The sequence below is a fragment of the Panthera leo genome, chromosome B2 (genome assembly GCF_018350215.1).
Source record: "Panthera leo isolate Ple1 chromosome B2, P.leo_Ple1_pat1.1, whole genome shotgun sequence".
Classification (NCBI taxonomy): domain Eukaryota; kingdom Metazoa; phylum Chordata; class Mammalia; order Carnivora; family Felidae; genus Panthera; species Panthera leo.
In genome coordinates, this window is record NC_056683.1 from 15,955,982 (window position 1) to 15,982,475 (window position 26,494).

General features: G+C 40.8%; 1 protein-coding gene across 1 annotated transcript in view; it reads right to left on the bottom strand.

Moving 5' to 3' along the window:
* The window catches only part of PHACTR1 (phosphatase and actin regulator 1), a 553,120-nt gene that overhangs the window by 512,757 nt on the left and 13,869 nt on the right, over positions 1-26,494 (bottom strand). The window contains exon 2 of the mRNA XM_042937880.1: positions 5,189-5,335. Within this exon, the coding sequence (XP_042793814.1) occupies positions 5,189-5,335 (147 nt within the window). The remainder of the gene's footprint in view (positions 1-5,188; positions 5,336-26,494) is intronic.

Below are 26,494 nucleotides of genomic sequence, written 5' to 3' on the forward strand. Positions count from 1 at the left end.
GTCATCTAAGGGCCGAGTGAACGAAGCCTAGAAAAATTAAGTGTCTTGTGCCTGGTCTTAGAGGCAGAGATGCATTAAAATCAAGTTTTTCTGATATTTTTCATATAAAACACACTTTCATGGTCTTCCATGAAATCTCTTCTCTTTCTCTAAATACATATACATGTATGCGTATATATATATATATATATATGTATATAATTACAGACAAACTAAGTAACATATCAGTTAGTGATAAGAGAATAGTAATGTAATCCTTAGATGTTAAAAAGAATTTAATAATGCCCAGACCAGAGATCCCAAGAAAATTTAACCATGTAACACAGATTTAGTGTTCAAGGTGTCTCAGAAACGTATGGATTGTTGTTGAAACAAAAATATTGTAAGCAGTCAAGTTAAATATTAACGGCAAAGGGCTTCCTATTTCTTCATATTGTTAATTATTTACTTTCCCTTACTTTGTTTATATTATTTATATTATTTGGAGTGGTCTTCATCAGTACCATCTGAATGCATTACATAATGAGATTACCAGGTTGGTTAGCTTTAAGAACAGCAAAGGAGGAGGGCAGACCCTCAGAGGGCCCCGTAATAGAGGCTTCTGGTCAACTACACGGCCTTCCAGTTGGATTGTGGCTACTGAATGTGAGAAGCAATCAGTACTTTCAAGGAGATTTGGAGCTTACAAAATAAAAGCCAGACCCATGTGACCTACCTTCACTTTGAAATCAGTAACAAGAAAACATTGTGAGGGAGACACTGGCATTCTTCAGTGAAAGAGTGAAGGAAGATGCTTACCAAGACCTTCGCATTGGTTGAACAATCTTGGTTCAGTGTGACAGTATTCCCAATTTTGCCTAGGGACAGTTCTCATTGCTAAGTGATGATCTCGCATTCTGGGCAGTCACTTCTCAGTATCATAGATTTTCATACTGTAACTAAGAGATAAAGATCTTCCTCCTCAAGAAAGTTAAGAAAGAGATCGCCTGAGACCAAGGTTATACCCTAATCTGGCGGACCCATCCATTCTTACAGGTGGCCAAAACAAGCCAATTGTGACTGCCATTATCCTCTGTGCCTGGAAGAGTGGGGAAGACCAACAGAAATCAGAAATAGCTCTCCTTGGTTTACATCAGAAACAAAAACTAATCTTGAAGTCCCAAGGACGATGGGCATTCTGAAGCTTACCATGCCATTAGCTTAAAATCTACTCCACGCAAAAAGCAATTCCGAAATGTCAACAAAGGTTAAATTTCCTTATGATTTAGAGAAGTACTTATTTTTCTCAAGAGTGGCCCAATATTGGTTTTGGGGTTTAAACAATCCTAAGTCATCAGCGTGACTAGCTTTCCTGCTTTTGACACGCCTTTAAGAAATTTTAGATGGGCTTAACTTTTTATTTACCACATTTCCATTCATTTCAGCGTGTAACTGCCGAAAACTTTTCAGTTTCAGCACCCTCTAGGGACCAAATACCCTTCTACATACTGTCAATATAAAGATAAATAAAACACACTAGCCTATAGGAAAACATCTTCCAGACAGGCTGCAACTCTTCAGGGCACCCGCTTCAATGCAGTGAATGCATGACCTCATAAGGCAGGGTAAGTTCTCACAAGCTAAATGTCAATGATGTTCATTACTAAGTGAGAACACAATTAGAAACACTTGCTACTAATAGTGTGAACATACTCTTCTGTTACACGATGTCCTTATAACACATTTTAATTTCTCAGGGAAAAAAAAAACCTCTTTCAATGTTTTAAATGAGGTCTGATGTGTCTGCGTAAGTTTCAGCAAATACATTGGCTTAATTTTCTCTACCGTCAGCAAATAACCATTATCACTGTTAGCATAATATACTAAGTGCTGAATAGAAGTTAAAAACCAACAAAAGGGTCTCTTTGAGAAGAATGGAAGTCACGGTTCAGAAAATCCCGATTCTATACTCCGTCAGTTTATGCTGAAACTTGGAGTTTGCATCTTCATAAAGTGATGAAAGACCCACATTTTGGTGCTATTCTTTGACTGACTTGGGACTGGTAGGTGAAGGAGTATAGCCTTCACTCAAGCTGTGGAGTTATTTCTGAAATGATATTATTAAGTGCCCTCAGGGACAGGATGTAGTTGAAAGGATGCATAAGTATTTAATTAGTACTCAAAATGCCCAGTACACGTTATTTGGCAACTATACAGGTTAGCTGAAGGGAGTTGGTCCCCAAAATGATTTCGTGATATCCAAATAAAATGAACATCTGTATATTTATTCCATGAAGCATTACTAAACCTCTAAAATATTAAACATGTACTTCTATATAATGAGTGGGTGTGAGAAAGCAAATATTAAACATAAATGGTTTAAACCAAGAAAGGATTTCTCTGGAAAGAATAAACACTAAGTGACTGGGGGGTAGAAGAAGAGTGGCAATAAAGGGCAAATGAAATCTTCCTTGCTTAATTGTTTATAAATTGTTACGAGACAAAGTTCTCTCTATGCCCAAATTATGTAATTTACCCGAAGTGTGCAGACTCCTCTGTTCAGCAACGTTGATAACGACACTAATAGTTTAATTACAACTTGCTGCTCAAGGAGATAAACAAGGCTGTTTGCTTTTTAAACCAGGGGTTACAATTACTTTTAAACGCGGGGGAAAGGCACATCTGTGAGTAGATCTTACTATGTCAGGAAAGCAACCAGAAACCAGCTGGAAAATAAACAAAGCGCCAGGAGTGAACAGCCTGCGCAAAATTAGAGCAGAACTGCCTGATTTGAGCAGTGGAGCAGTAGGCGTGAGGCGTAGTAAACAGGCGGCAAATGTAGGTGGGCAGGGATAGAAAAGTTTTTGGTGACTAGATCTCCTGAGTTTTCCCTGGGATTCCATCACTGGGAGGGACTGGGCACCCCTCCCTCCGCTGTCTTGTTTATAGTCACATCTCTATCACCCAGTCCTTCGTTTCAGCACCACCGAGGGAGGACAGCTCCCCTATCTGCAGAACACCGTCCACTGCGACTGCTCTCCCTTCTCTACCAACATCCTCTGGATACACTTTCTCTTTCTTGCTGGTGTCTTTCTTGATTTTGCTTTTAGGGAGATTCTAAGGGGCATATAGAAGAGACTGGGACCTTGTTGGGCTTGTTCATTTCCAGAGAAAAGACAGACAAGTCTTGTCTGAAAAGTCCAATCTTTTAACTGGCCTCCAGAGAAATTTAACCAGAATAAAAGACGGCAAGTCACTGGGTTTAATCTGGTGGCGAAATGGCTCAACTCTCTCAGTAGTAGCTGAAACTTGAAGCCTTCTTTTAGTGTTTTATTTTATTGTTTGGTTGTCAAAAGTAAAACAAGGTAAATAACCTTTACTAACTGCCGCTCTAGCCCTTTCCTGTGCTGAGACAAAGACACTAAGGGAGTGTACCAGAGTTTGGTAGCAAAGGGGTCAGTGGTACAATTTCTGAAATCACTCAGCAAGAAAACAATCTCAGTCATAAAAGAAACTCTTCTCTGTCCTTCTGAAGACCCCTCACAACCATATCCTGAATCCTGAATCAAGGATTAACAGTTCCAAAGTGAGACCACAGGCTACACAGCATGCCACAAAAATTGCCAAAGCTTCTCCCAATAAAGTCCTCATTTCCCCAGCACGAAATCCAGAGGAAAACATTTTAGGAGTGACAAGAAAACATATGATTAAAAACCCAAATCACCAAGACAGGAAAATATAACAATCCAACCAAGTTGGCTGCTCTGATCCTTTCAGTTACCCTTCTAGTCATGAAGATATGGTTCCTTAGCCAACACATCTTGTTTCTCTATTCAGAGTTTTTTCTCTTTTGTCCAAACTTCTCAATAGTGTATAAAATACTCATCATGTGAAGGTTCTCTTTGCTCCAACACATGCACACAACATACTTTCATTCAGTTCCATTTTCAAAGATTTAGTTTCCTAAAGAAAAAGGTATTATCTGGTTTTTAAACTTATTTCGAGGGATAGTGTTCAGGAAAATTCCCTCACTCTTTTTGCAATGGATTTGCTAGAACACTGAGGGACTCTAAAAACGAAGAGACACAGCTGGGGTGGTGGCTTAGGAGTCATTCAGAAAGGCAGCACTATGAAGTCATTGTTGAACAACTTCTTCCCGATGATGGTGACCATCTACTACTAACAGGGGTGATGTCTGCCTATGAATCCGGAGAAGCAGCAGCAGTGGGGACAGCTGACACTGGGCACTTCTCATCAGGTAAGCCTGAGAGGTCTCTCAACTGAAGCATGTTGACTCTCTGGATCCCTCAGTCCTCTCTATTGCCCCTTCCTTTCTTCTTTCCTCCCTCCCTTCCTCTCCCTCTTTCTTCTTTTCCCCTCCCTCCCATGACCCCTTCCTCCCTCCCTCTTTACCCTCTTCCCTCCCTCCTCCCTCCCTCCTCTACCTCAGTTGCCCTTTTCACTTAATTCCATCCGGGCCACTTTGAGCACCAGTACCAGTGACAGAATCAGATCACCTAACATGTATCCAACAGACAATGTTGTTGTTGTTATTATTATTATTATTATTATTATTATTATTATTATTATCATACTTCGGGTTGCTCTCCAACTGCTTGGTGGAAAGATAAGGTCCCGTTGGTAGCTGTCAACCCCACACCCTCTCACCCCTCCAACACCGCAGCAGTGGCATCAGCCCAGCAAAATCACCAGCCCGAATGTCACCAACAAGTTCCACCCTGTAGGAGCCCTGCCAGCACACCTCCCCGGCAGAGCCTTGCCAGACCCTCCGCCCACAGCCAGTGCACTCGCAGCCCGATCCAGCTCTGGGTTATTGCTATGATCATTGTTATCACTGACAACACTTTCTTCTCCTTATGGAAAGGGGAAGCCCGCGTGTGACTCCAGGGCGGATGTAGAGCTCCACGCACTACCCTCCCCCACCTCTGCAACACACACGCGCGCGCGCGCACACACACACACACACACACACACACACACACACACACACCCCTCCGCACACCGGCGACACAAAGAGCGAGTGAGCGAGCCCGGCGTCCGGCTGGGTAGGAAGGGGGGCGGGAGGGAGGACCCCGCCGGGAAGGGGGCACCCCAGGAGGGGCAGGGGGCTGAGCCAGCCGGCGCGTGGAGGGAAGGGAGGCGAGGAAGCGGGGTGGGGGAGAGAGTGAGGCGAGAGGGTCGTCCCTACCTGCCCCTAGGTTGAAGGAGATCCTGGCTTCGGCGAGGTACGGCGTGTCGCTCTTGGAGCGGACTCTTCTGATGGGCCGCCGGTCTATATCATCCTCCGAAGATGCCGCCATTAATGTGGGAGGCAGGAGCAGGGTCGCCCGGCGAGCTGAGAGGGAGAAGGAGACGGAGAGAGAGAGGGAGAGAGAGGCGGAAAAGGGGAGGAGGGGAAAGGAAGAGGCTCACGCACGGGGAGGGGGAGGGGAGGGGGGAGGGGAGAGGAAGGGAACGGGACGGACGGGGAGGGAGGGGGAAAAGAGGGGAAAGAGGAAAAAAAAAAGAGGGAGAGAGAAAGAAAGAGAGCAAAGGAGAGAAAAGGGTGAAGGGAGAGAAAGAAAATCCGTTAAGGATTCGTGGACTGGAGCAGAGATCAGGCTCTCTATCCCTGGCTTGTGCCCAGGGCTCCCCTAACTCCTCTTGCAGCCACAGGGCCAATGGGTCAGTGTTCCCGGACTGACACCCCGCCTCTGCCCGCAGCCCCGGTTCTCGGCTGTTGGCACAGACAGGCCGATGCGAAAGGGAAGGCTCCAAAGCAAAGATGCCCAGTCAGCACTGTGCCCTCTCCCGCCAAACGCACTTACTCTGCTCTTCAAGTGCACGCTAGGGTCTCCTTAACCCACAGCGTTCTCTAGACTGAGGATGCCTGGCCAGACACACCAACTTCGGCTTTCCTTGTGCGGATGGAATTACTATACCGTTGGGGTGCAAGCCTCGGGGGGGGGGGTGGTTCATGGAGGAGGGCACTGCCCCCAGGGCCCCCCTCTGCTCCCCCTTTCCCAACCCGGAGCTCAAATAAAGATGCAACCTGGTCTGCAGTCCTCGGAAGCTTTCTCACCAGCCCCATTGAACCCTAGATGTGGAGGGAGACGAGAAGTCTGTACAAGTTTGGGAGCACTTTGGCAGTAAAGTTTCCAGAGTTGGGACTTTGAATGTAGACCAGGCATACCCACCCAGAACTGAGGGACCCTCTTTGACAGCCACTAACTTCTAGGACGTGCTTGTGTCCACCTAAGTACCTATTCATTTTAACCTTCAACACTCTCTTCATGCGGTGACTTAGAGGACAAAGAGTCACCTTCACATTGGACCCACAGTCTCTGTAACCCAGTGCCATTGTTTTTGAAGGAGAGGTAAAGATCAAGGACAGGCTACGTTTCTTTGAAATTTTGCACTGCAAACTTCCCACGTTACCCAGCACGGAAGGAAGTAGAAAGGTTTCTGGAGTGTGACTGAAAATGGTCTGATGCTCCTGCTGAATCTATTGATGGGCTATACCCTTTGATGTTTGCCTTTCTACAGCCTGGGTCACTTGGTCTTTTTTGTGGCCCGATGTTGACACTCATGTTTCTAGCAAGAGCTCACCTGGAGTACACAGATAAATGCTGCCTTGATTCTCTCCCGGCTACAAAGGCAATCTCTCAATGTCAAGTCATACCCTTCAATCTCAGAGGAAGAAACGCTGCCCCATCTCTGCAAGACTTCCCTCTGCACTTCAGGGGTCAGTGGGAACTCTCATGAACTCTCATCTCCTGCTCTTACGCTCTAGAATCTTCAGTCTCTCCGCACGGGTTTTTGACATCCCACATGGAGAATAACTCTTCACCTTGGGAAAAATATATCTGCCCTTGGCCTCACTGCTTCCTGAATCCCTACCACACTATTTCCTTCCCCTTCTGCTTCACCCTCCCGTGGAACTTTTGCCCCACAGGCTCCGTTTCTTCACCCTCAACCCCCTCTGTCATCCCCACTGCTGGTTCCTATCCCCCCCCCCCCCCACGCAAGCAATGCTATTTTAAAGGTCATCATGTCCTTCTAACAGTTAAATCCATTTCTGTCTTGCCTTCTCTGAAGCGTGTAGTAAACTATTCTTTTGAACCAGTCTCCTCCATTGGCTTTCAGTGCCAGGCTTCCTCCTGAATCGCTCAATTTCTGATTGTTCACCAAGTATCTGCAATGTTAATTTGAAATTGCTTATCCCGGCATTCAAGGCCGTTCACAACCTGACTCTAATATGTTTTTCCAAACTTGTCTCCCATTGTTCATTCCAGTCTGCCCAGAATTCTCCCAGCGAGTCTGGCTCATTTCTGCATTTGTGTCTTGGCTCGGGTCACAGACCACAAATTTCTTCCCTATAAACTTCGCATGTTCTCCCTCAGTTATGTCAGATAACTGGCCCACTAGTCTTTGGCATAGTACATAGTAAATGCTAAATAGATTTTTTTTTAATAAAAGAAAGGAGGAGAGGAAGAAAGGGAGAGAGGAAGGAGAGAAGAGAAAGAAGGAGTTGTTACGTAAGTAATGAGTAGCTGAATTTGGGAATCAAATAAATCCTTGTCTGCCTGATTTTTAAATCCTGTGCCCTTAACCAGTATATTGATTTGCTAAGTACATATATTTGGTTGACTAGCCACATTTAAAATTCACTTTTCTGTGACATTTGCCTAATTATTATGGCCCGTTTATCTCTGTTAAACATAGATTCAAAATGGATACTTCCTCTCTCAGGAGACACAACCAGGGTATTTGGCTCATCAAATGAACCATGAAGGTGAGTGCTTTTCAATGGCTAGACAGGCTGCAAACCAATATTATGATTGTAACATTTAGGTTCAGGCTCTTAGGGAAGTGGAAACGTAAGGAAATAAATGCCAACAATTCTGAACACTGTGTAAACTCTACCTCTCTTGAATGAAGGCAGTGCAACTAATTGTTCAAAATATTTGGGATTCTCCACCCCCTTATATTTTCATTCATCAGCCGTGTCTTTGAAAAAAAAAAAAAACCTGGGGTGCCTGGGTGGCTTAGTCGGTTGAGCGTTGGACTCTTGATTTCGGCTCAAGTCAGGATCTCATGGTCGTGAGATCATGCCCTGTGTCGGACTTCATGCCTGCATATGGAGCCTGCTTGGGATTCTCTCTCTTCCTCTCTCTCTCTCTCTCTCTCTCTCTCTGCCCTTTCCCTGCTCTCTCTCTCTCTCTCTCAAAATAAATAAATAAACATTAAAAAATTATGGGGGGCGCCTGGGTGGCTCAGTCGGTTGGGCGTCCGACTTCAGCTCAGGTCACGATCTCGCTGTCCGTGAGTTCGAGCCCCGCGTCGGGCTCTGGGCTGATGGCTGAGAGCCTGGAGCTTGCTTCCGATTCTGTGTCTCCCTCTCTCTCTGCCCCTCCCCCGTTCATGCTTTGTCTCTCTCTGTCTCAAAAATAATAAATAAACATTAAAAAATTTAAAAAAAAATTTAAAAAAAAACAATAAAGCCATTTGCAGAAATACCTAGCCTTAGCTTTCCCTGTGTTTCTTTGATTTTACATTTAATGTTTCTTGATATAGAAAGTACATCTTTGGATTTCTATATCTTCTACTTTTGACATTTTAGGAGGTTAAGAGCTTAACATTGCTACTACTTGAGGTATACCTTTCTTTAAAGGAGTCTAAGTGTACTTTCATAAGATTTTATTATGGTCATTTTATGATTGAGATAATTCTCGACAGACCTATGTTTGATAAAAATGACATAAAAATACTACATCTACCTACATGTTCTTGAATTATTTTATCATATTTTTAATTTTTTTTAACATTTATTTATTTTTGAGAGGCAGTGAGAGACAGAGTGTGAGTGGGGGAGGGGCAGAGAGAGGAGACGCAGCATCTGAAGCAGGCTCCAGGCTCCCAACTGTCAGCACAGAGCCCCAGGGTGGTCTCAAACCCACAAACAGTGTGATCATGACCTAAGCCAAAGTCAGACCCTTAACCGACCGAGCCACCCAGACATCCCTTTTAGCATAGTTTTATCTTCCAGTTTTGGACTTCCCCAGTGTACTGCCTCCTTTCTCTCGTCTAGGTTTTCCCACTCTCTGCTCACGTCGCGTCTTTTCGCACATCTTTCGTACAATTCGCTTACAAAATCAATTCCGTTTCACGGATCTCCCCCTTATCTGGTCTGAGGACTCGCTTTCGTGGGTTTGTCCCTTCTTGTTTCTCTGGGACTCCTTCCATAGACATGATCTCTTCTCATAAACTACCTGAGTGACATAAGGGAAGAAGCACTGTGGTGGGGATCCGGGATGCTGGGTTCTGTGCATCTCACCAGACAACACTGGACATCACTCACTCTACCAACATGGATCTCAGTCACTTCAGCTTGAAAAATACCAGAGTCAGATGACGGGATCTTAAGGCCCTGCCTGGCTCTAATACTCTAGGATATTTGCAGCTATTTTTGTATCTCCTTTCCGTAAATATCCATGGCATATTTTACCTCTGGGTCTCAGAAAATACATTGTTCCTTTGATTTGCAACTAATCATATTTAGGAAACCACATGGTATCCATGTTTGTCTCAAGTGATTTCATATTATTCAAGTCTATTTTCTACACCTGTGCATCCTTTAGAATCTGGTTTTTTTCCTCCTAGTGTTTCCATCATGTGGCAACACCCATATGACTGACGGCGTGTGCACATGTGGGGGTTTGGGTGTGTATTCAGAAAGAACTGAATTCAACTGTGATCTCAAGAACTTTTGAATGTATGTTTAAAAAGCTTGCTTCTTTTTGAGTAGACTCCTGACCCAGGATGAGGGTCTTTTTCTTTTCTAAAACCAGCCGACGTTTTAACACTGAAGACCCTTCCATGCGTGTTGTATCCACCGTGAGAAACAGAAAAAGAGAAACAATATGGTGGTCAGAAAAGTAGTATTTTGTGTATCCTTCACTGGCATGGAAGAGGATAAAAGTGGGAAGAGAAGGGAGAACGAAAGAGCAATATTCCATCCTAATCAAGAAAACTCTTTAGGTGAGTGAAGCTTTAAAAATATTACTCAAAGTGTGTTTCTAGGACACCCCTACATCGATATCACCTAGAATACTTGTTACAGTGTAGGTTTTCCAGGCCCCCAACCTGGACCTACTGAATTTTGAGGGGATGAGAACTCGTTACTTAGATTTTCAAAAGGCTCCTAACTAAGTCCATTCTTACCACTTGTAGTCACATTAATACCGGAGGTCTTGGTCAATGCAGTGAGTTAAGTCAAAGGAAAGAAATTAAAAAGATATAATGATGGGAAAACAAGAATAAAATTGTGATTAGTTGAATATGTTGGGATTGTGTACGCATAGAAACCATAAGAATCCAGGCTCTTAGAAATAATGCCTGCATTTGACAACATTAGTGATACTATGGCAGTATAAAACACCAATTTTGTTTCAACATACTGGCAAAATCAGAAAATGGAATTTAAAAAGAACTATTTACAATAGTGTCAAAACCATCAAATGCTTATGAATAAATCTCACAAAAGATGAGCAGCATCTCTACACGAAAAACTACAAAACATTCCTGGAAGAAATTAATAAGACCCAAATAAATGAGGAATGGTATGACTAAACCATTCTCATGCTCATGAATTAAAAGGCACGCTATGTAAAAGCATCGGTCTCTTCAAACCGATCTATAGATTCAATGACATTCCAGTTCAAATCCATTTTTTTTCATTGACAAGCTGATTCTAAAATTTATATGAAAATGCAAAGGGATGAGACTAGTCTTATCATGACAAAGAAAATAGCTGTGGAGGATTTACAGTAGAGGATATCAAGACTTATTATAAAGATATAGAATTCAAAAACAAAATAAGATAATTAGACAAATGGAAGAGAACAGAGAATTTTAAAATGGACCCAGAGATAAACAGTTGCCTGATTATGACAAGAGTCCCACTGCAGTATTATAGGGTAAAGATGGATTTTTCAATACATAGTGCTTGAACACTTGGATATTCACATGGTGGAAGAAAACAAACCTTGATCCCTATCTCACACCATACAAATTCAATTTCAAGTGGATCATGGACCTAAATGTGAAAGGTAAACAACAAAGTTTCTAGAAGAAAATTTTTTCATAGAATATTTTATGACTTCAGCAAAGATTTTTAAATAGGACATGAAAAGCACTAACCATAAAAGAACAAACAGGCATGTTGACACTATTAAAATTAAGAAATTTCGTTCATCACTAGATACAATTAAGAATACAGCATACCAAAAAATGTGGGATATGCAGCGAAAACAGTGCTGATAGGGGAATTTAGAGCACTAAATATTTACATTAGAGAAGAGGAAAAGTCTCAAGTCAATAATCCTACCTTAAGAACTTAGAAAAAGAAGAGGAAAGTAAATCTAAAAGTGAGTAGAAGGAAAGAACTAATAAAGATAAGAGCATAAGTCACTGAAATTGACAACATGAAAACAATAAAAAAGTAAATGAAACAAAAAGCTCATTCTTCAAAAAAAATTGATAAAATTGATTAACTTCTAGCAAGCCTAGTGGTGATAAAAATAGATAAGATACAAGTTACTATTATCAGAAATCAAACTGGGGTAATCATTATAGATCCTATATCTATTAAAAGGATAATAAGAGAATACTACCAACACATGTATGCACATATATTCAATAGCTTAGTACAAATAAACTACATGCATTCTTCTTAATTAAAGAAAAGACAGAGGTGCCTGGCTGACTCACTCGGTGGAGCATGCAACTCTTGACTTCGGGGTTGTGAGTTCAAACCCTACATTGAGTGTGGAGATTACCTTAAAAATAAAATCTTTAAAAAAATAAAGAAAAGACATCAGTAAGAGAGTGGAAAGACAAGCCACAGACTAGGAGAAGATATTTTCAGTTTTATATACAACAAAGGACTAGTAACCAGAATATATAAAGAACTTCTAAAACAAGAATGAAAAGACAGACAATTCAATATCTTTTAAAAAAATGGACAAGAGACTTGAATAGGTCCTTCACCCACAAGAAAATCCAAATGGCCAGTAAGCCTAAGAAAAAATGCTCAGAATCATTACTTAGAGGTAAATTCAAATAGAAACCTCAATGAGATATCATTACACATCCATCAATTTGGGTAACTTAAAAGTCATCCAATGCCAAATTGGTGAGGATGTGGAAGAATTAGAGCTCTCATGAAAGCTGGTGGGAATGTGAACTTGTAAAACCAGTCTGGAAAGCTGTTTACACACACAGTATACATAAACATATACTCAAATATGCACACAAATACTCTATGACCCAAACAAGCAGGTCCATAACAGATGTATTCATAATGGCCCCAAACTGAAAACACTCAAATGGCCATCAACAGAAAAATGTACAAAACTGAGTGGAGTATCTTCATTACAATGTCATACATTATGGAAATGAAGAAAGAACAAACTATCACTAGAAGCAACAAGATAGATGAATCTCATAGGCATAATGTTGAACAAAAGAAGCCAGACCTAAAAAAGTATATGTTGTATGAATACGTATATATTCCATTTATGTGAAGTTTGAAAAAAAAGAAATAAAGTGAATATAGAGTAATAGGTTAATTAAAAAGATAATGCCTTGGAGGGGGCACAAAGGAACATTTTGGGATGCAGGCAAGAGTCTGTATCTTGATTTGAGTGGTGATTATCTCTTTTAGAAAAGGTAATTACTTTTGTAAAAGTTCATCAAATTATACATTTCATATTTGTGCATATCACTATATATATTATATACCAGTAAAAATAAATCTTTGAAAGCTTTCAGCTTACAAAATTATGCTTGCTTTAGTAAAAATTTACTATACGTTTAGAAATAAAACTTATACATTATTATATAAACAAATATATCCCGGAGAATATGATAGAAGGTGGAGTATTGTAGTTATTTGGCACCAACTATTATCAATTTAAAAATAAATGCACAAGCTCTTTTTGAAAGTTAAAATGCTTCCAGCTTATTAATACGCACAAATAAATGTGATAATCCTTGCCTTTGAGTACCAAATATTTACAAAACCACACTATTATGACAATTAATTTTGATCTGATTAATTAAAATAGGTTCCTAATGACTTGGGCCATCTTTGTGAAGATCAACATTCCACTACCCCCCAATTCCGTAGGGTTTTTTTTTTTCTGTCTCAGTCTTAGTTTTGGGATATCATCATATCTATCTTTTACAACCATGATCTCTTTAAGTATTCTGTTCCCAGCCTTCTGTGCTGCATTAAACACAACAACAAATAGCTAGATTGAAAATGCAGATGAGGAACAATGAAAGAATGATGAAAGTAGGCTTCTTGTTATGCCGGAAACAAGGCAGAATTCCCCCAAATTAAGGGGTATGTCATAAGAACACAGAAGCCAGCCTGAAAGGAGTTGCCCTGGTCAAATCTGGAATGATTGGAGCACAAAAAATACTTAAGTCCACTAATGAATGATACATTGTTAATAACGGGTATTCACGAGTCCTACTAATAAATATGTAAGTGGATAAAACTGATACGAATTGGGTAAATAACCAAACAAGTTAATTCAGGAAAGGGGAGGGCTCTTGCTTCCAGTAGAATGCAGAGAGCTAATGCATCAATGTGGAAAAAGTGGAAAAGTTACAAAATCATCATTTTGCAGCCATTGTAATAAAGATCAAACAAGGACCGGTAACGCTAAGTCTCGGTGGAAATTTTGACGATGAGCAGGATATTTTCATGATCTGAAAGTTTCTCCCCACAGACTTATTAGTTCCTAGGGAGAAATGGGAAACCACCCTGACTGGGCAATCAAAGTTACCATCACCAATAGGAGACAGATAGACATTGAGTAGAGAACATACAATTACCCTTGGAGTGTTCCTGCCTAGAATGCATCACCTGAGTAGAACAACGAGGAAGTATCAGAAACCTCAAAAGTAGGAAGCGTTTATTAAAAAGGGGACAGGAGAGGGGCGCCTGGGTGGCGCAGTCGGTTAAGCGTCCGACTTCGGCCAGGTCACGATCTCGCGGTCTGTGAGTTCGAGCCCCGCGTCAGGCTCTGGGCTGATGGCTCGGAGCCTGGAGCCTGTTTCCGATTCTGTGTCTCCCTCTCTCTCTGCCCCTCCCCCGTTCATGCTCTGTCTCTCTCTGTCCCAAAAATAAATAAAAAACGTTGAAAAAAAAAATTTAAAAAAAAAAATAAAAAGGGGACAGGAGAACTGCATTTTTTAAAAATACTGATGTTCTAAAAGGCAAATTAAGGCTTTGAAAACTTCCAGATAAAAGGAGGTGAAAGATATCTGACCCTAGACTGGAATCTGTACTGGAGTTAGATCTTAGACCGAACTGACTCTAGACTATACCTGTCTTGCAGAGGAAAAATGCTGTAAAGGACATTCTGGGATCAACTGAGAAAATTGAAATTCAAAGAGCAGATTAAAGTATCAATGTTAAAGAGGTCAAAGACCTGTATTCTGAAAACTGTAAAACACTGATAAAAGAAATTGAAGATGATACAAACAAATGGAAAGACATTCTATGCTCATTGATCGGAAGAACAAATATCGTTAAAATGTCTATACTACCCAAAGCGATCTCTTCATTCAGTGTAATCCCTATCAAAATACCAACAACATTTTTCACAGAGCCAGAACAATCCTAAAATTTGTATGGAACTGTAAAATACCCCAAATAGCCAAAGCAACCTTGAACAAGAAAAGCAAAGCCAGCGGCATCACAATTCTAGACTTCAAGTTATATTACAAAGCTGTAGTGATCGAAACAGTATGGCACTGGCACACAAATAGACACACAGATCAATAGAACAGAATAGAAAACCCAGAAGAGAACCCACAAGTATATGGTCAATTAATCTTTGACAAAGCTGGAATGGCTATCCAATGGGGAAAAGATAGTCTCTTCAACAAAAGGTGTTGGGAAAACTGGACAGCCACATGCCAAAGAATGAAACTGGATCATTTTCTTACAGTCTACACAAAAATAAATTCAAAATGGATTAAAGATCTAAATGTGAAGAAAAAAAAAAGATTGAAGTGTGAGACCTGTATCCATCAAAATCCTAGAGGAGAACACAAGCAGTAGTAACCTCTTTGACATCGGCCATAGCAGCTTCTTTCTAGATTTGTCTCCTGAGGCAAGGGAAACAAAAGCAAAACCCAACTACCGGGACTTCATCAAAATAAAAATCTTTTGCACAGTGAAGGAAACAATTGACAAAACGAAAAGGCAACCTACAGGCTGGGAGAAGATATTTGCAAATGACATGTCTGATAAAGGTTAGTATCCAAAATATATAAGGAATTTATGAAACTCACTACCCAAAAAGTGAATAATCCAATTAAAACATGAAGAAATATTTTTCCAAGAAGACACACACATGGCCAACAGACACATGAAAAGATGCTCAACATCACTGATCATCAGGGAAATACAAATCAAAACAATGAGACATTGCCTCAGCCTCACACCTGTCATAATGCTAAGTCTAGGGGGATATTTTGTTGTCTAAAACCAACAACACAAGAAACAACAGGGGCGGACAAGGATGCAGAGAAAAGGGAACCCTCGCGCACTGCTGGGGAAAACGCAAACTGGTGCAGCCACTCTGGAAAACAGTATGGAGGTTCCTAAAAAGCTAAAAATATGCTACCCTATGATCTAGCAATTGCACTACTAGGTATTTACCCAAAGAATGCAAAAATACTAATTCAAAGGAACACATGTATCCCAATGTTTATAGCAGCATTATCGACAATAGCCAAATTATGGAAACAGCCCAAGTGTCCATCGACTAATGAGTGGATAAGGAAGATGTGGTGTATATAAATAAACACTGAATGGAGAACATACAATTACCCTTGGAGTGTTCCTGCCTAGAATGCATCACCTGAGTAGAACAACGAGGATGTATCAGACACCTCAAAAGTAGGAAGCGTTTATTAAAAAGGGGACGGGGAAACTGTATTTTTAAAAAATACTGATGTTCTAAAAGGCAAATTAAGGCTTTGAAAACTTCCAGATAAAAGGAGGTGAAAGATATCTGACCCTAGACTGGAATCTGTACAATATACAACAGAATGTTATTCAGCCATAAAAAGGAATGAAATCTTGCCATTTGCAATGACATGGATGGGGCTAGAGTGTATAAGGCTAAGTGCAATAAGTCAGTCAGAGAAAGACAAATACCATATGATTTCACTTATATGTAAATTTAAGAAACAAAACAAATGAGCAAAGGGGGAGGGCAAGAAAGAAAGGCAAACCAAGAAAGAGACTCTTAGCTATAGAGAACAAACTGATGATTACCAGAGGGGAGATGGGTGGGGGGATGGGTTAAAAAGTAGGCGACGGGGATTAAAGCGTGTATTTGCCGAGGGGTGCCTGGGTGGCTCAGTCAGTTAAGCGTCTGCTTTTGGCTCAGGTCATGATCTCGTGGTTTGCGGGTTCGAGGCCAGCATGGGGCTCTCTGCTGTCAGTGCAGAGCCTGCTTCGAATCCTCTGTCTCCTTCTCTCTTTGTCCCTCCCCCACTTGCTGTCTCCCTCCCTCCCTCTCTCTCTCAAAAAACAAATAGACATTAAAGAGTGTACTTGCTGAGATGAGCACCAGGTACTGTATGGAAGTGTTGAATCACTATATTATACACCTGAAACTAATATTACATTGTATGTTAACTAACTGATATTTGAATAAAAACTTTAGAAAATATATATTTAGTATAAATGTTCAATTGATTCCAGTTGACAGCTATGCTGTGGTTATGGAACAGGCTATCCTATTCTTATTCTTAGGAAATGCACAGTTAAGTATTAGGAATAAAGGGCTAGGATGGTTTAGAAAAAAATATTTTTGGATATATATATACACACACACAAAATCAAATGCACACACACACTTGCATGTATATATTCTCTTTCCCTTCCTCTCTTGTCTCTGTCTGTCTCTATTCCTCTCTCTAAATACGCACTTTTACATTCCTCTCTGGATAGAACAATCAATCATGCTAGTAAAAGCATGTCTATTTCTTATTATTTAAGAGAGTTGCCAAGGACTAGAGATGATGCCCCATCCTTACTTCCAACCTTTCTGAAAAATTGTCATTGTCAGTTGTTCTCACAGGCTGTGGATAAATACGGTATTGATCTTAAGGGTAATCGGTCCTGTATTTAAGCTAGAGGTCTTTCAATTTTTGTTCAAAAATTTAAAATTGGGGCGCCTGGGTGGCTCAGTCGGTTAAGCGTCTGACTCTTGATGTCGACTCAGGTCACAATCTCACAGTTTGTGAGATCGAGACCCGCGTCCGGCTCTGTGCTGACAGTGCCTGCTGGGGGATTCTCCCTCTCCCTCTCTCTCTGCCCCTGCCCCCCACCCAACAATAAATAAACATTCAAAAAATAAAAAATTGATTGCTAGAGAAGTCAAGCAGATTAAGAATCTGGGCTGTAGAGATGAAGTATATATGTCACTATTTTGCGAATTTAATATGAGTTAAAAATGTAAGAACTTTCACACCTCACAATTAAAATGCGCATGATATCACCCACCGATTGCAGTGATGTTATTCAAAATCACTCATTGGGGCGCCTGGGTGGCGCAGTCGGTTAAGCGTCCGACTTCGGCCGGGTCACGATCTCGCGGTCCGTGAGTTCGAGCCCTGCATCAGGCTCTGGGCTGATGGCTCGGAGCCTGGAGCCTGTTTCCGATTCTGTGTCTCCCTCTCTCTCTGCCCCTCCCCCGTTTATGCTCTGTCTCTCTCTGTCCCAAAAATAAATAAAAAACGTTGAAAAAAAAAATTTCAAAATCACTCGTGGAAAATACGAAATGTAACTGATGAGGATCAAAGCAACTAACTGAAATATCAACCCCCCAAGGTTGCATTGGTTAACATAGACCTTAAATAGGGTTTGACAAAAATACACCGAAAAGACTTTGGGCTTTTTATTATAACTGGATTTAGTAAGTAGCTGCTGAGACATTTGTTCTTTTCTATAAATATGCATACTTTGCTAGAAAACCAAGAGTCTGTGGAACTGTTATCGATACATCTTAGCTCTCTCTGCTTCACTTTGCCATTAAATCAGCCGTCCGCTCCACAAAGTTCCGATATGAAGCCTCTTTTTTCTTTCTGGCTAATTTTGTGGGGCCAGAAAGGTGAGGGCATGGCTGCCTTGTTTTTATAATCGCTGCCCAGCTTTCTAGCCCCATAATGTTTACTGGCCTGAATTCAGTTCTATCAGGCGGCACGACTTTGGAGATACACCATTCCCCTCCTAGTGTACATGACTAGAACTGTAGAATCTTCCGCAGCTTGTGCTGTCAGGCTCCAAAGGTGGTGACTTCAAAAGAAATGGTTCCATGCCTGGGCATTCAGGCCAGCACTGGTTCCTATAATGATATGGGTCTAACATTGACCTTGTCCTGACTTTTCTTTTAGGGCTTTATGATCTAGCTTTCCTTGAATTAATACCTGGACAAAGATGGACGTAAGGTGATTTAATAGCTACCTTAACACTGGCACAGTGGCTGCTTCTCCAGAGGGACCACGTTTTGGCTTTTGCAAAATTGTAGCTAATTTTACAACCACTTGAGGCTTTGAGAGGTATTAGCAAAATCTGTCCAAGTATGGGAGCCATGTTTTTGACTTCTCTTGACATTTTTCTGCTCCCACAAAAAGTTGTGCGTGTTGTGGTAGCCAGCCTCCAAGATGGCCCACCGGGATGCCCAACTTCTGGTATTCATACCCAGGGGTCGTTCCCTCCCATATTCAATCAGGTTTGGTCTCTGTGACCGCTAGAATATGCTAGAAGCGATGGTGAATCACTTCCAAAGCCAGGTCTGAAGATACATTGTGGCTTCTACCTTGCTTTATTTGGGGGTCTCTTGCTCTGAAAGAAGCCAGCTGCAATGTCATGTAGGGTCTCAAGAAGCCCCGGGAGAGGGTCGTGTGGCGAGGACCGAGGCTTCTGTGTGAGTCACCTTGGAAGCCCTGGTCAAGCCTTTGGATGGCTGGGGGATCTTTGCCTGTCTAAACTCTGCCCGGCCTCTGTGGCTGGAATCGTTTTATTCCCATCCCCGATTACACCACTATGAGAATGTAACATCTTCTTTCTTTACCACGGTCCACCTAAGGTATTCTGTCGTGTTCTCTTTATTATAAACGCAATAATGTGGATATTCACTTCCTTGCAGACAATATAGTAAATAAATATGAACTATGAAATTAACAGCACAGGGTTTGAGGTTAACCTTCCTGAGTTTGTGCTTAAGAGCTGTCTGATTTCATGCAAATCACTTCCCCCTTGTGCATCTATAAGGTGGACTTTATGTATACCTGGGTCTTAGGATTGCTATGAGGATTCAAATATGCAATGTCTTTGGCAAAGAAAATTCCCAATAAACATTTATTATTTCAGAACTATTATTATTGGACAGCTCCAAGAAAGCCTGTCACTGTGCAATTAAACGTTGGCATCATTCCCAAGCTTAATCCTTATTAGATCTTGGAAAAAAGTTAGTGAGCTCTCCAAGCTTCAGTTTCCTTGTATGTAAACTAGAGATAAAATAAACTCTCTCACTGGGCCCTGGGAGGATAAAACATTATATAATAAATGTAAAACACCTAACACGCAGCCTGACAAATGGGAGGCGGGCAACAAATGTTCATTGCTTCCTTTCTTCTCAGCTTCTTAAAGTAGATACTGTGCAGAGCGGCTGGGGGCTGGGTGCTAAATCATGCTAGATGCAGAAAAGGAAAATGTGTTTCAGGCTTTGTATGTTGAACTGAGTTGGGCATAAACCGAAATAGCTTTCTATTACTTAAATGTTGAACACGCCTGGTTCAGCTACACAAGTCACTTTTCCAATCTTGCTTGAGAGCACAGGTAATGTTATGCCTTATTTATTTTAATTTTGTATTTGCTACGTGGTCAGTTTTCAAACAGTGGCTGTGATTAATGACATAATTCGAAATCTAAAGGTTCTAATATCTCGAATTCATGTTCAGTGTACAAAAGGGTCACATTTACTTGGATACATCTTTGTGTGGCAAACAGCTGGGCTTGGTCACTTGCAAAGTGACCTTAGAGGCAAATACCATGGGCTTTAATCCCACTGATCCCAATAACGAGATGTAGGGATAAGGACATCGGTCTAGACAGTAGGGGACTAGGTTCTAGTTTCTGCACTTGTACCAGCTAGATGTCTGATTTTAAATAAGTCACCTCTTTCCAGAAAGGCAGGATGTCATAGGGGAAAGCTGAGTTAGAAAGATTCATGTTGGGATCAAGGCTTTACCTCTTCTTAGTTGTGTAATCCCCTAAGCTTTACTTTCCTGTAAACTGGGGGCAATCATATCTAACTCATAAGCTTATGATTTTGAATGAAATAAAAATGTATAGCTTCTGGTATTTATCGGGTATTTACTGAACACATTTTGCTTCTCCGTTTTTCCCTGATCCTCAGTTTTATCACCTGTAAAATGAGCCAGTTGAATTAAAACCTTTCTAGTTCTAATGTTCTATTATCGTAGGAATTATACTGTTAAGTGAAACCTTAGATCTGTGCACTTGCTCTTGGTATGTAATGAAGTGCCCCATCTGGTTGTAATAAAAATAAAAACACATTGTGGTGGTAGAGGGGGAAAAAAAACACAAAAATTCTTAAACGTATGTGTTTAAGAGAAAGGCCTGCCCAATATAGATTCAGCAGATATTTTATTTGTATTCTGTTGTGTCCACAGATGGCCTGATGACAGTGATCAGATCACAGGGTATTAGTCAGAGACTCTGTCTAGTAAATAATGGCAGAACAGAGCCAGGACCATCGACCAGCTGGCAAAGTCACTCTTTCGGCAACAACGAAGCATGGTTGACCTCTGTCTCTTAGCCCAAGTTGTGTCTGATTATTTCTTACATTTGTTAGAATCAACCACTCCAAGATATGAAGAATTTGCTTATTTTTTTGAAAGGTTTATTTACTTATTTTGAGATAGAGAGAGAGAGAATGCACAAGTCGGGGAGAGGCAGATAGAGAGAGGGAGACAGAATCCCAAGCAGGCTCTGGTGCAGAGCCCAATGCGGGACTCGAACCCATGAACCGTAAGATCATGACCTGAGCCGAAGCCAGACACTTAACCAACTGAGCCACTCAGGCGCCCCTATTTTTTGAGAGAGAGAGAGAGAGCACGTGAGCAAGGGAGAGGGCCAGAGGGAGAAAGAATCCCAAGCTCCACACTCAGTAAGGAGCCCCACACGAGGCTCTATCCCAAGCCCCTGGGATCATGACCTGAGCAGAAATTAAGAGTCAGATGCTCAACCAACTGAGCTGCCCAGGCGCCTCTCTGGCTCCATTCTTAACAGGAGTATGAGCTTGGGAAGTTAACCTGATTCTTGGAAACATGGATTGCTTCATCTGTGAAATGAGAATAACAAGTACTTCTCAAAAGTCCCTTTCTCTGGTACTAAACAAGGCAATAAATACTAAGCCCCTGACACATCAAATGCAAGGCTTCTTCCCCCTTCTCATTTCATTTTGCAATTTCTGGGTGCACGCCTACATTATTGAGCTGGCACAGGATAGGGGGCTAATGTAAAAATAAGTCTTGGGGTATGATGTCTTAGAGTGTGGTCTTGCTTTCCAGAGACAAGAACTGAATTGGGTGAAGTCAATTAGTTGTTTTTTCTGTTTTTCCCCTCTGCCTGTCACTTATCAAGATTAGTCACCAAGCAGTACATAATTAACAAAATGTAACAAAAGATCTTACTGCCTCCCTTCAAAAGAAAAGTAAGGTCTATTTTTAACCAGCTACAGCTGAATCTCCATCCACCACCCCCCCCCCAACTTCTTTTACAACATTCTGTCAGAACCTATAGTTCTGTAAAGAGACATGGCTGCATTGAGATTATTTAAGAAAAAAAAAAATGTTTTCCATAGATGATCTCGTGTTAACTCAAAATTTTGCTTCCTATGAAAACACAAGCTAGAATTTGAAATAATAACTGGTAACTTCAAGCATCTGGTTTATGTAAATATTTCAAATGGCCTATAAATTTTAAGTACTAGTGTTAGGAAGAAAATACTACACTCAGAGCAAAAAGTTTTAATTTACAAAATAAATGTTTGCTTTATACAATCTCCCAGTCCTCAAAAGAATTATGAAAGGAAAACTAAAGGCCCAGTGGAACCATGTATTTAGAGACAGATGTAAAATAGTTAGTGATGTTATTTTAGGAATTACATAGGCACATAGAATATTTTGGATGGCTTTCTAAGATCTCTATAGCAAGTGTACCTGTAGAACTTATTCTTTACTGGTAATCTATGCTTGGATATTCTGTAGAGTTTCCAAATTCTAACATATTCTAAATTGAACTTATCTTTTTCTCCACTCCATCTTGATTCCCTTCTTATATCCCCTCTCTGAGTGAACAGCTTCATCATCTACCCAATGGGTCTGTGTAACACATTGGGAGATCATTGGAAGTACTCCTCTCTGACTTTCTGTCTACTCCCCCTACCGTCACATAATCTGGTAAAGAACTTTCATAATTTCCAAGATCCCTCTCCCTTGCTGAAACTCTGTCAGTTTCCTTTTCACGTGCTCTTTACTTCTTGCTGGGATCCTGCAGTAGCCTCTCTTTCTTTGCCTCTATTCTTACTCTCTCCAACCTGTCCTCCATATTTGTGGTCTTGATAAAAGCAGATCTCACAACAGATCTCCTCTGGGTTAGATTCTTTAGTTCATTCCATATCAGGTTTGGAATTCCTTAGTTAAGCATATAAAGTCTTCATGCCATGGCTACTGCCTGTTATTCTAGTCTCTTCTCTTGCCATTCCCTATATTTCCAGTACATCTCTCATTCTTCAATGTGTACAGTTCTCTGAACATACCGTACTTCTAATGTGTCCATGCCTTATCACAAGCCATTTCACACTGCCCAGAATGTTCTCTTTTCTCCTATTTAAATCTAACTCAAAGACAGATGAACTATCATCTCATCTGGGACACCGACATGGAAACACATCTACCCTTTCCCCCCAAAACACACGCATGTATCTCTGTGGGACGTGGATGGCGTCCTCTGTGCTTCTGAAACTCACAGTGTTTATATATATTCTTTTGGGCCTGAAATCATTAATGTATTTATCTGCCCCTATATTAGGAATTTGTCTATTTTGAGTTTGAATCCCTGGCACATGGTTAGCGGTTAACAAATAGTGAATTTAAATGAATATAAGCTTGGATTGTTATTCCATTTAATTCATTTACCTCTCTGGGCTCTATTTTCCTCATCTATAAAAGTAAAGAATTAGACTAGTCAATGGGTCTCAAATTCTACACTTCATACTATTTACATCAAAGCATCCAGGAGCTGCAAAAGTAAAACAAAACAACCCCTTAAAGAGAGAAAAAAAACCCAGATTGCCACACCCAACTCCCCATAATTCTGATCAGCGCATCTGAGCACAGGTTGTAAAATGTATGTTTCTGTTATCTAACAAGATTTGGCTTACCTAGCAAGATCAACAGGCCTAGAAACTGTTCCAGCTTGAAAAATCCTTCCGGTGCCCTGTGTTTCCTACAGATTCCAAACTTCTTAAACCGGTATTCAAGGTCTCTTTCCTTGAACCCTGCATTTTTCTCCAATCCCAAATATCACCTTCACCTTCTTGTACTTTTTGATCTAGTCACACCGAATCGTTTCTGGAAAGACCTATACATACTAGCTTTTTCTTTAAGGAATGCCCCACTATTGTGCTAATTCTACGATGAGATTCAGGCATCAACTCCTTCAGGAAAAATTCTCTGAATTCTTTCTTTTCCTCTTTCCGATCCTGTTTTTGCTTCTATTAGGATATTTTGTATTATATTATTTTATTATATTATATATTATAATCTTATATTATATTTTATAATACATATATTATATTTTATAATACATATTATATTATATTATATTATATTATATCATATATTATATTATCTTTGAGCATCTTGAAGATACAGAACTCAGCGAATGTTCTTGTCTTTCCTTATTGTGGCAATTTATCATTCCTTAAACAAATATTCATCGAGCATCTACTCTCCAAATTGAGAATCTACTCATCTAAATTGATTATTTTATGTCCTTTCATCCTCTTAATAATAATATCGCAAGCATTGTTACTATTTCGCAAAAGAGGAAACAAAGGCTTGTCGAGTTTCAGCTGTTTGTATAGCTCCTCACATGGTTATTTAATGGCCGGGTTAGAATTAGCATCCGGTGTTTCTGATGTCATTTTCTTCACGTCGCCACGCTTTCTTACTTACACTTTTGCACAGAAGAAAAGGATGAAAAGAAATAGGATAGAAAGCGCCTCACTCCTCGGTAAATGCTGACTCAGGTCACTCACCGCCTGAAAGTCACAACCTGATAAACTGGAGTTTGCCACAAATTCAGAGGGAATCAGTACAGCGTAGCTAATGTTTTGAGAGAGTCAGGAGGACAAAATTTCTTCGCAGGCCAACCATAAAGAAAATTCTTCCGGGATTTTGAGCAACTTGATTTAAAAAAAAAAAAAATCAAAGTTTTGTTGCTTAGAAATTTGAATTGGGCATAAGATGATGGCAGAGAAGACCTGAGATCATACAGGGCGGGAGGTCTCTCCTGGAGAACCAGAGACCCTGCCATTTTCCATGGAGCCTTGACAAAACTAAAGCATAATTAACACAGGCGCCAGCACTTACTAAATGCACATTAGGTGCTTGATATTTTGCTTAGTGTTTTACGTTTATTTGTTCAGTGTTTCCAAACGTTAGTCACTTCTGTGTCACTTTTATGGATTTTTGTTCCATTAGAGTGTCACCTAACTACTATTTACTTAGTGCTTTTCCTTAAATGAACTTCAGGTAGCCTACCTTTCCCCCCCTTGGTCTAAGCAGTAGTCCCTAAAGTCTAATTAAATAGTTTAATATCTTAATGGAATTGGTTTAATTTACATTTTTTCTAACACATAATGAAAACAGATACATGATTATTATAAACGAGTTCGTCAGTAGAGCCTGCGAATCATATATTGGCCCATGGTTTGTGAAATGCATTTTGTTTCATTTAATCCTGGAACTTTCTGGGTTAAGAACTCTTATTCTCATTTGCATTCAAAAGGGAAGATGAAAGGACTTGCTTAAAGTCATTCCTACCTGTCATTCTGCAGCCTAGCCCTAAAACATAATATTCTTCAGCCAGTCCTGGGGCACCTGGGTGGCTGCGTTGGTTGAGCCGCGGGCTTCAGTTCAGGCCACGATCTCGCGGTTTGTGAGTTCAAGCCCCACAAGCGGCTGTCAGGGCGGAGCCTGCTTCGGATCCTCCGTCCCTCTTTCTCTCTGCCCCTCCCCCCGCTTGCCCTCTCTCAAAAACTAAAACATTAAAAAAAAAAAAAAAAAAAAAAAAAAAAGATTTCATCCCTAACCCCAATTTTGTATATGTCACAAATGCAACTTGGTAAAAATGCGAATGGGGATGAGAGTGACCAAAAGTTAAGCATAAAAAATTAAAATACGGTTGGCCCTTGATTTCTCCCTGGGTCAACTTATACATGGATTTTTTGAACAACTGCAGTACAGTACTGTTGTAAATGCATTTTCTCTTCCTTAGGACTTTCTTCACGTTTTCTTTTCTCTAGCTTACTTTATCGTAAGAATACAGCAGGTAACACACGTCACATACACAACATGTATTACAACCGTATGTGTTATCGGTAAGGGTTCTGGTCAACAGAGGCTATTAGTAGTTTCGTTTCGGGGCGTCAAAGTTATTTGCAGATTTCCAACGGTGGGGGTTGGGACCTATAACCCCTACTTTGTTCAAGGGTCAATTGCATTTCACTTCGTCCCTTTATCCAGAAGCCTGCTTTCCTGCTCAGCCTTACTGCGACTCATCTCCCAAAACCAGTGTGCATGCGCCTAAAATATGCTTTCCAGGCTCTACATTTCTGTGTAGCACCTAGGTCCTATTTTATTTTGAAAAACCTAAGTCTTCTGTGGAACATTCCCCCCTTTGGAGGGAGAAATGCAAGGCACGCCCACGCGGTTTAAATTGGCACTCTGCTTTTATTGTAATCTGAAGGCACATTAACTTCAGGGTTTCATTTAAGGTAGCCTGGGGTGGATCTTGGTCTTTTCTCCACAGGAGGAAAAGAAAAACAAAAGCCCCTTGCCACAAAGTGGCAACAGGTGCACCAGGATTGCAAATGTAGCAACATAACCCCATGAAACAGGGCATTTGGGAATAAAAGTTATATTCAGATGATATTCAATATTAATATGATCACCGCGAGCTCCACTCATCGTTCTGGAAACAGCTTGTGGAAAATAGGAATCTAGGAATTCGTCATTTTTTTTTTCTCCTCTTCCTACCTTACAACGGGCGTTAGTGGTAACAAAGCTGTGGCGCGCAGAACCTGAGTATGTGGGCTATGAG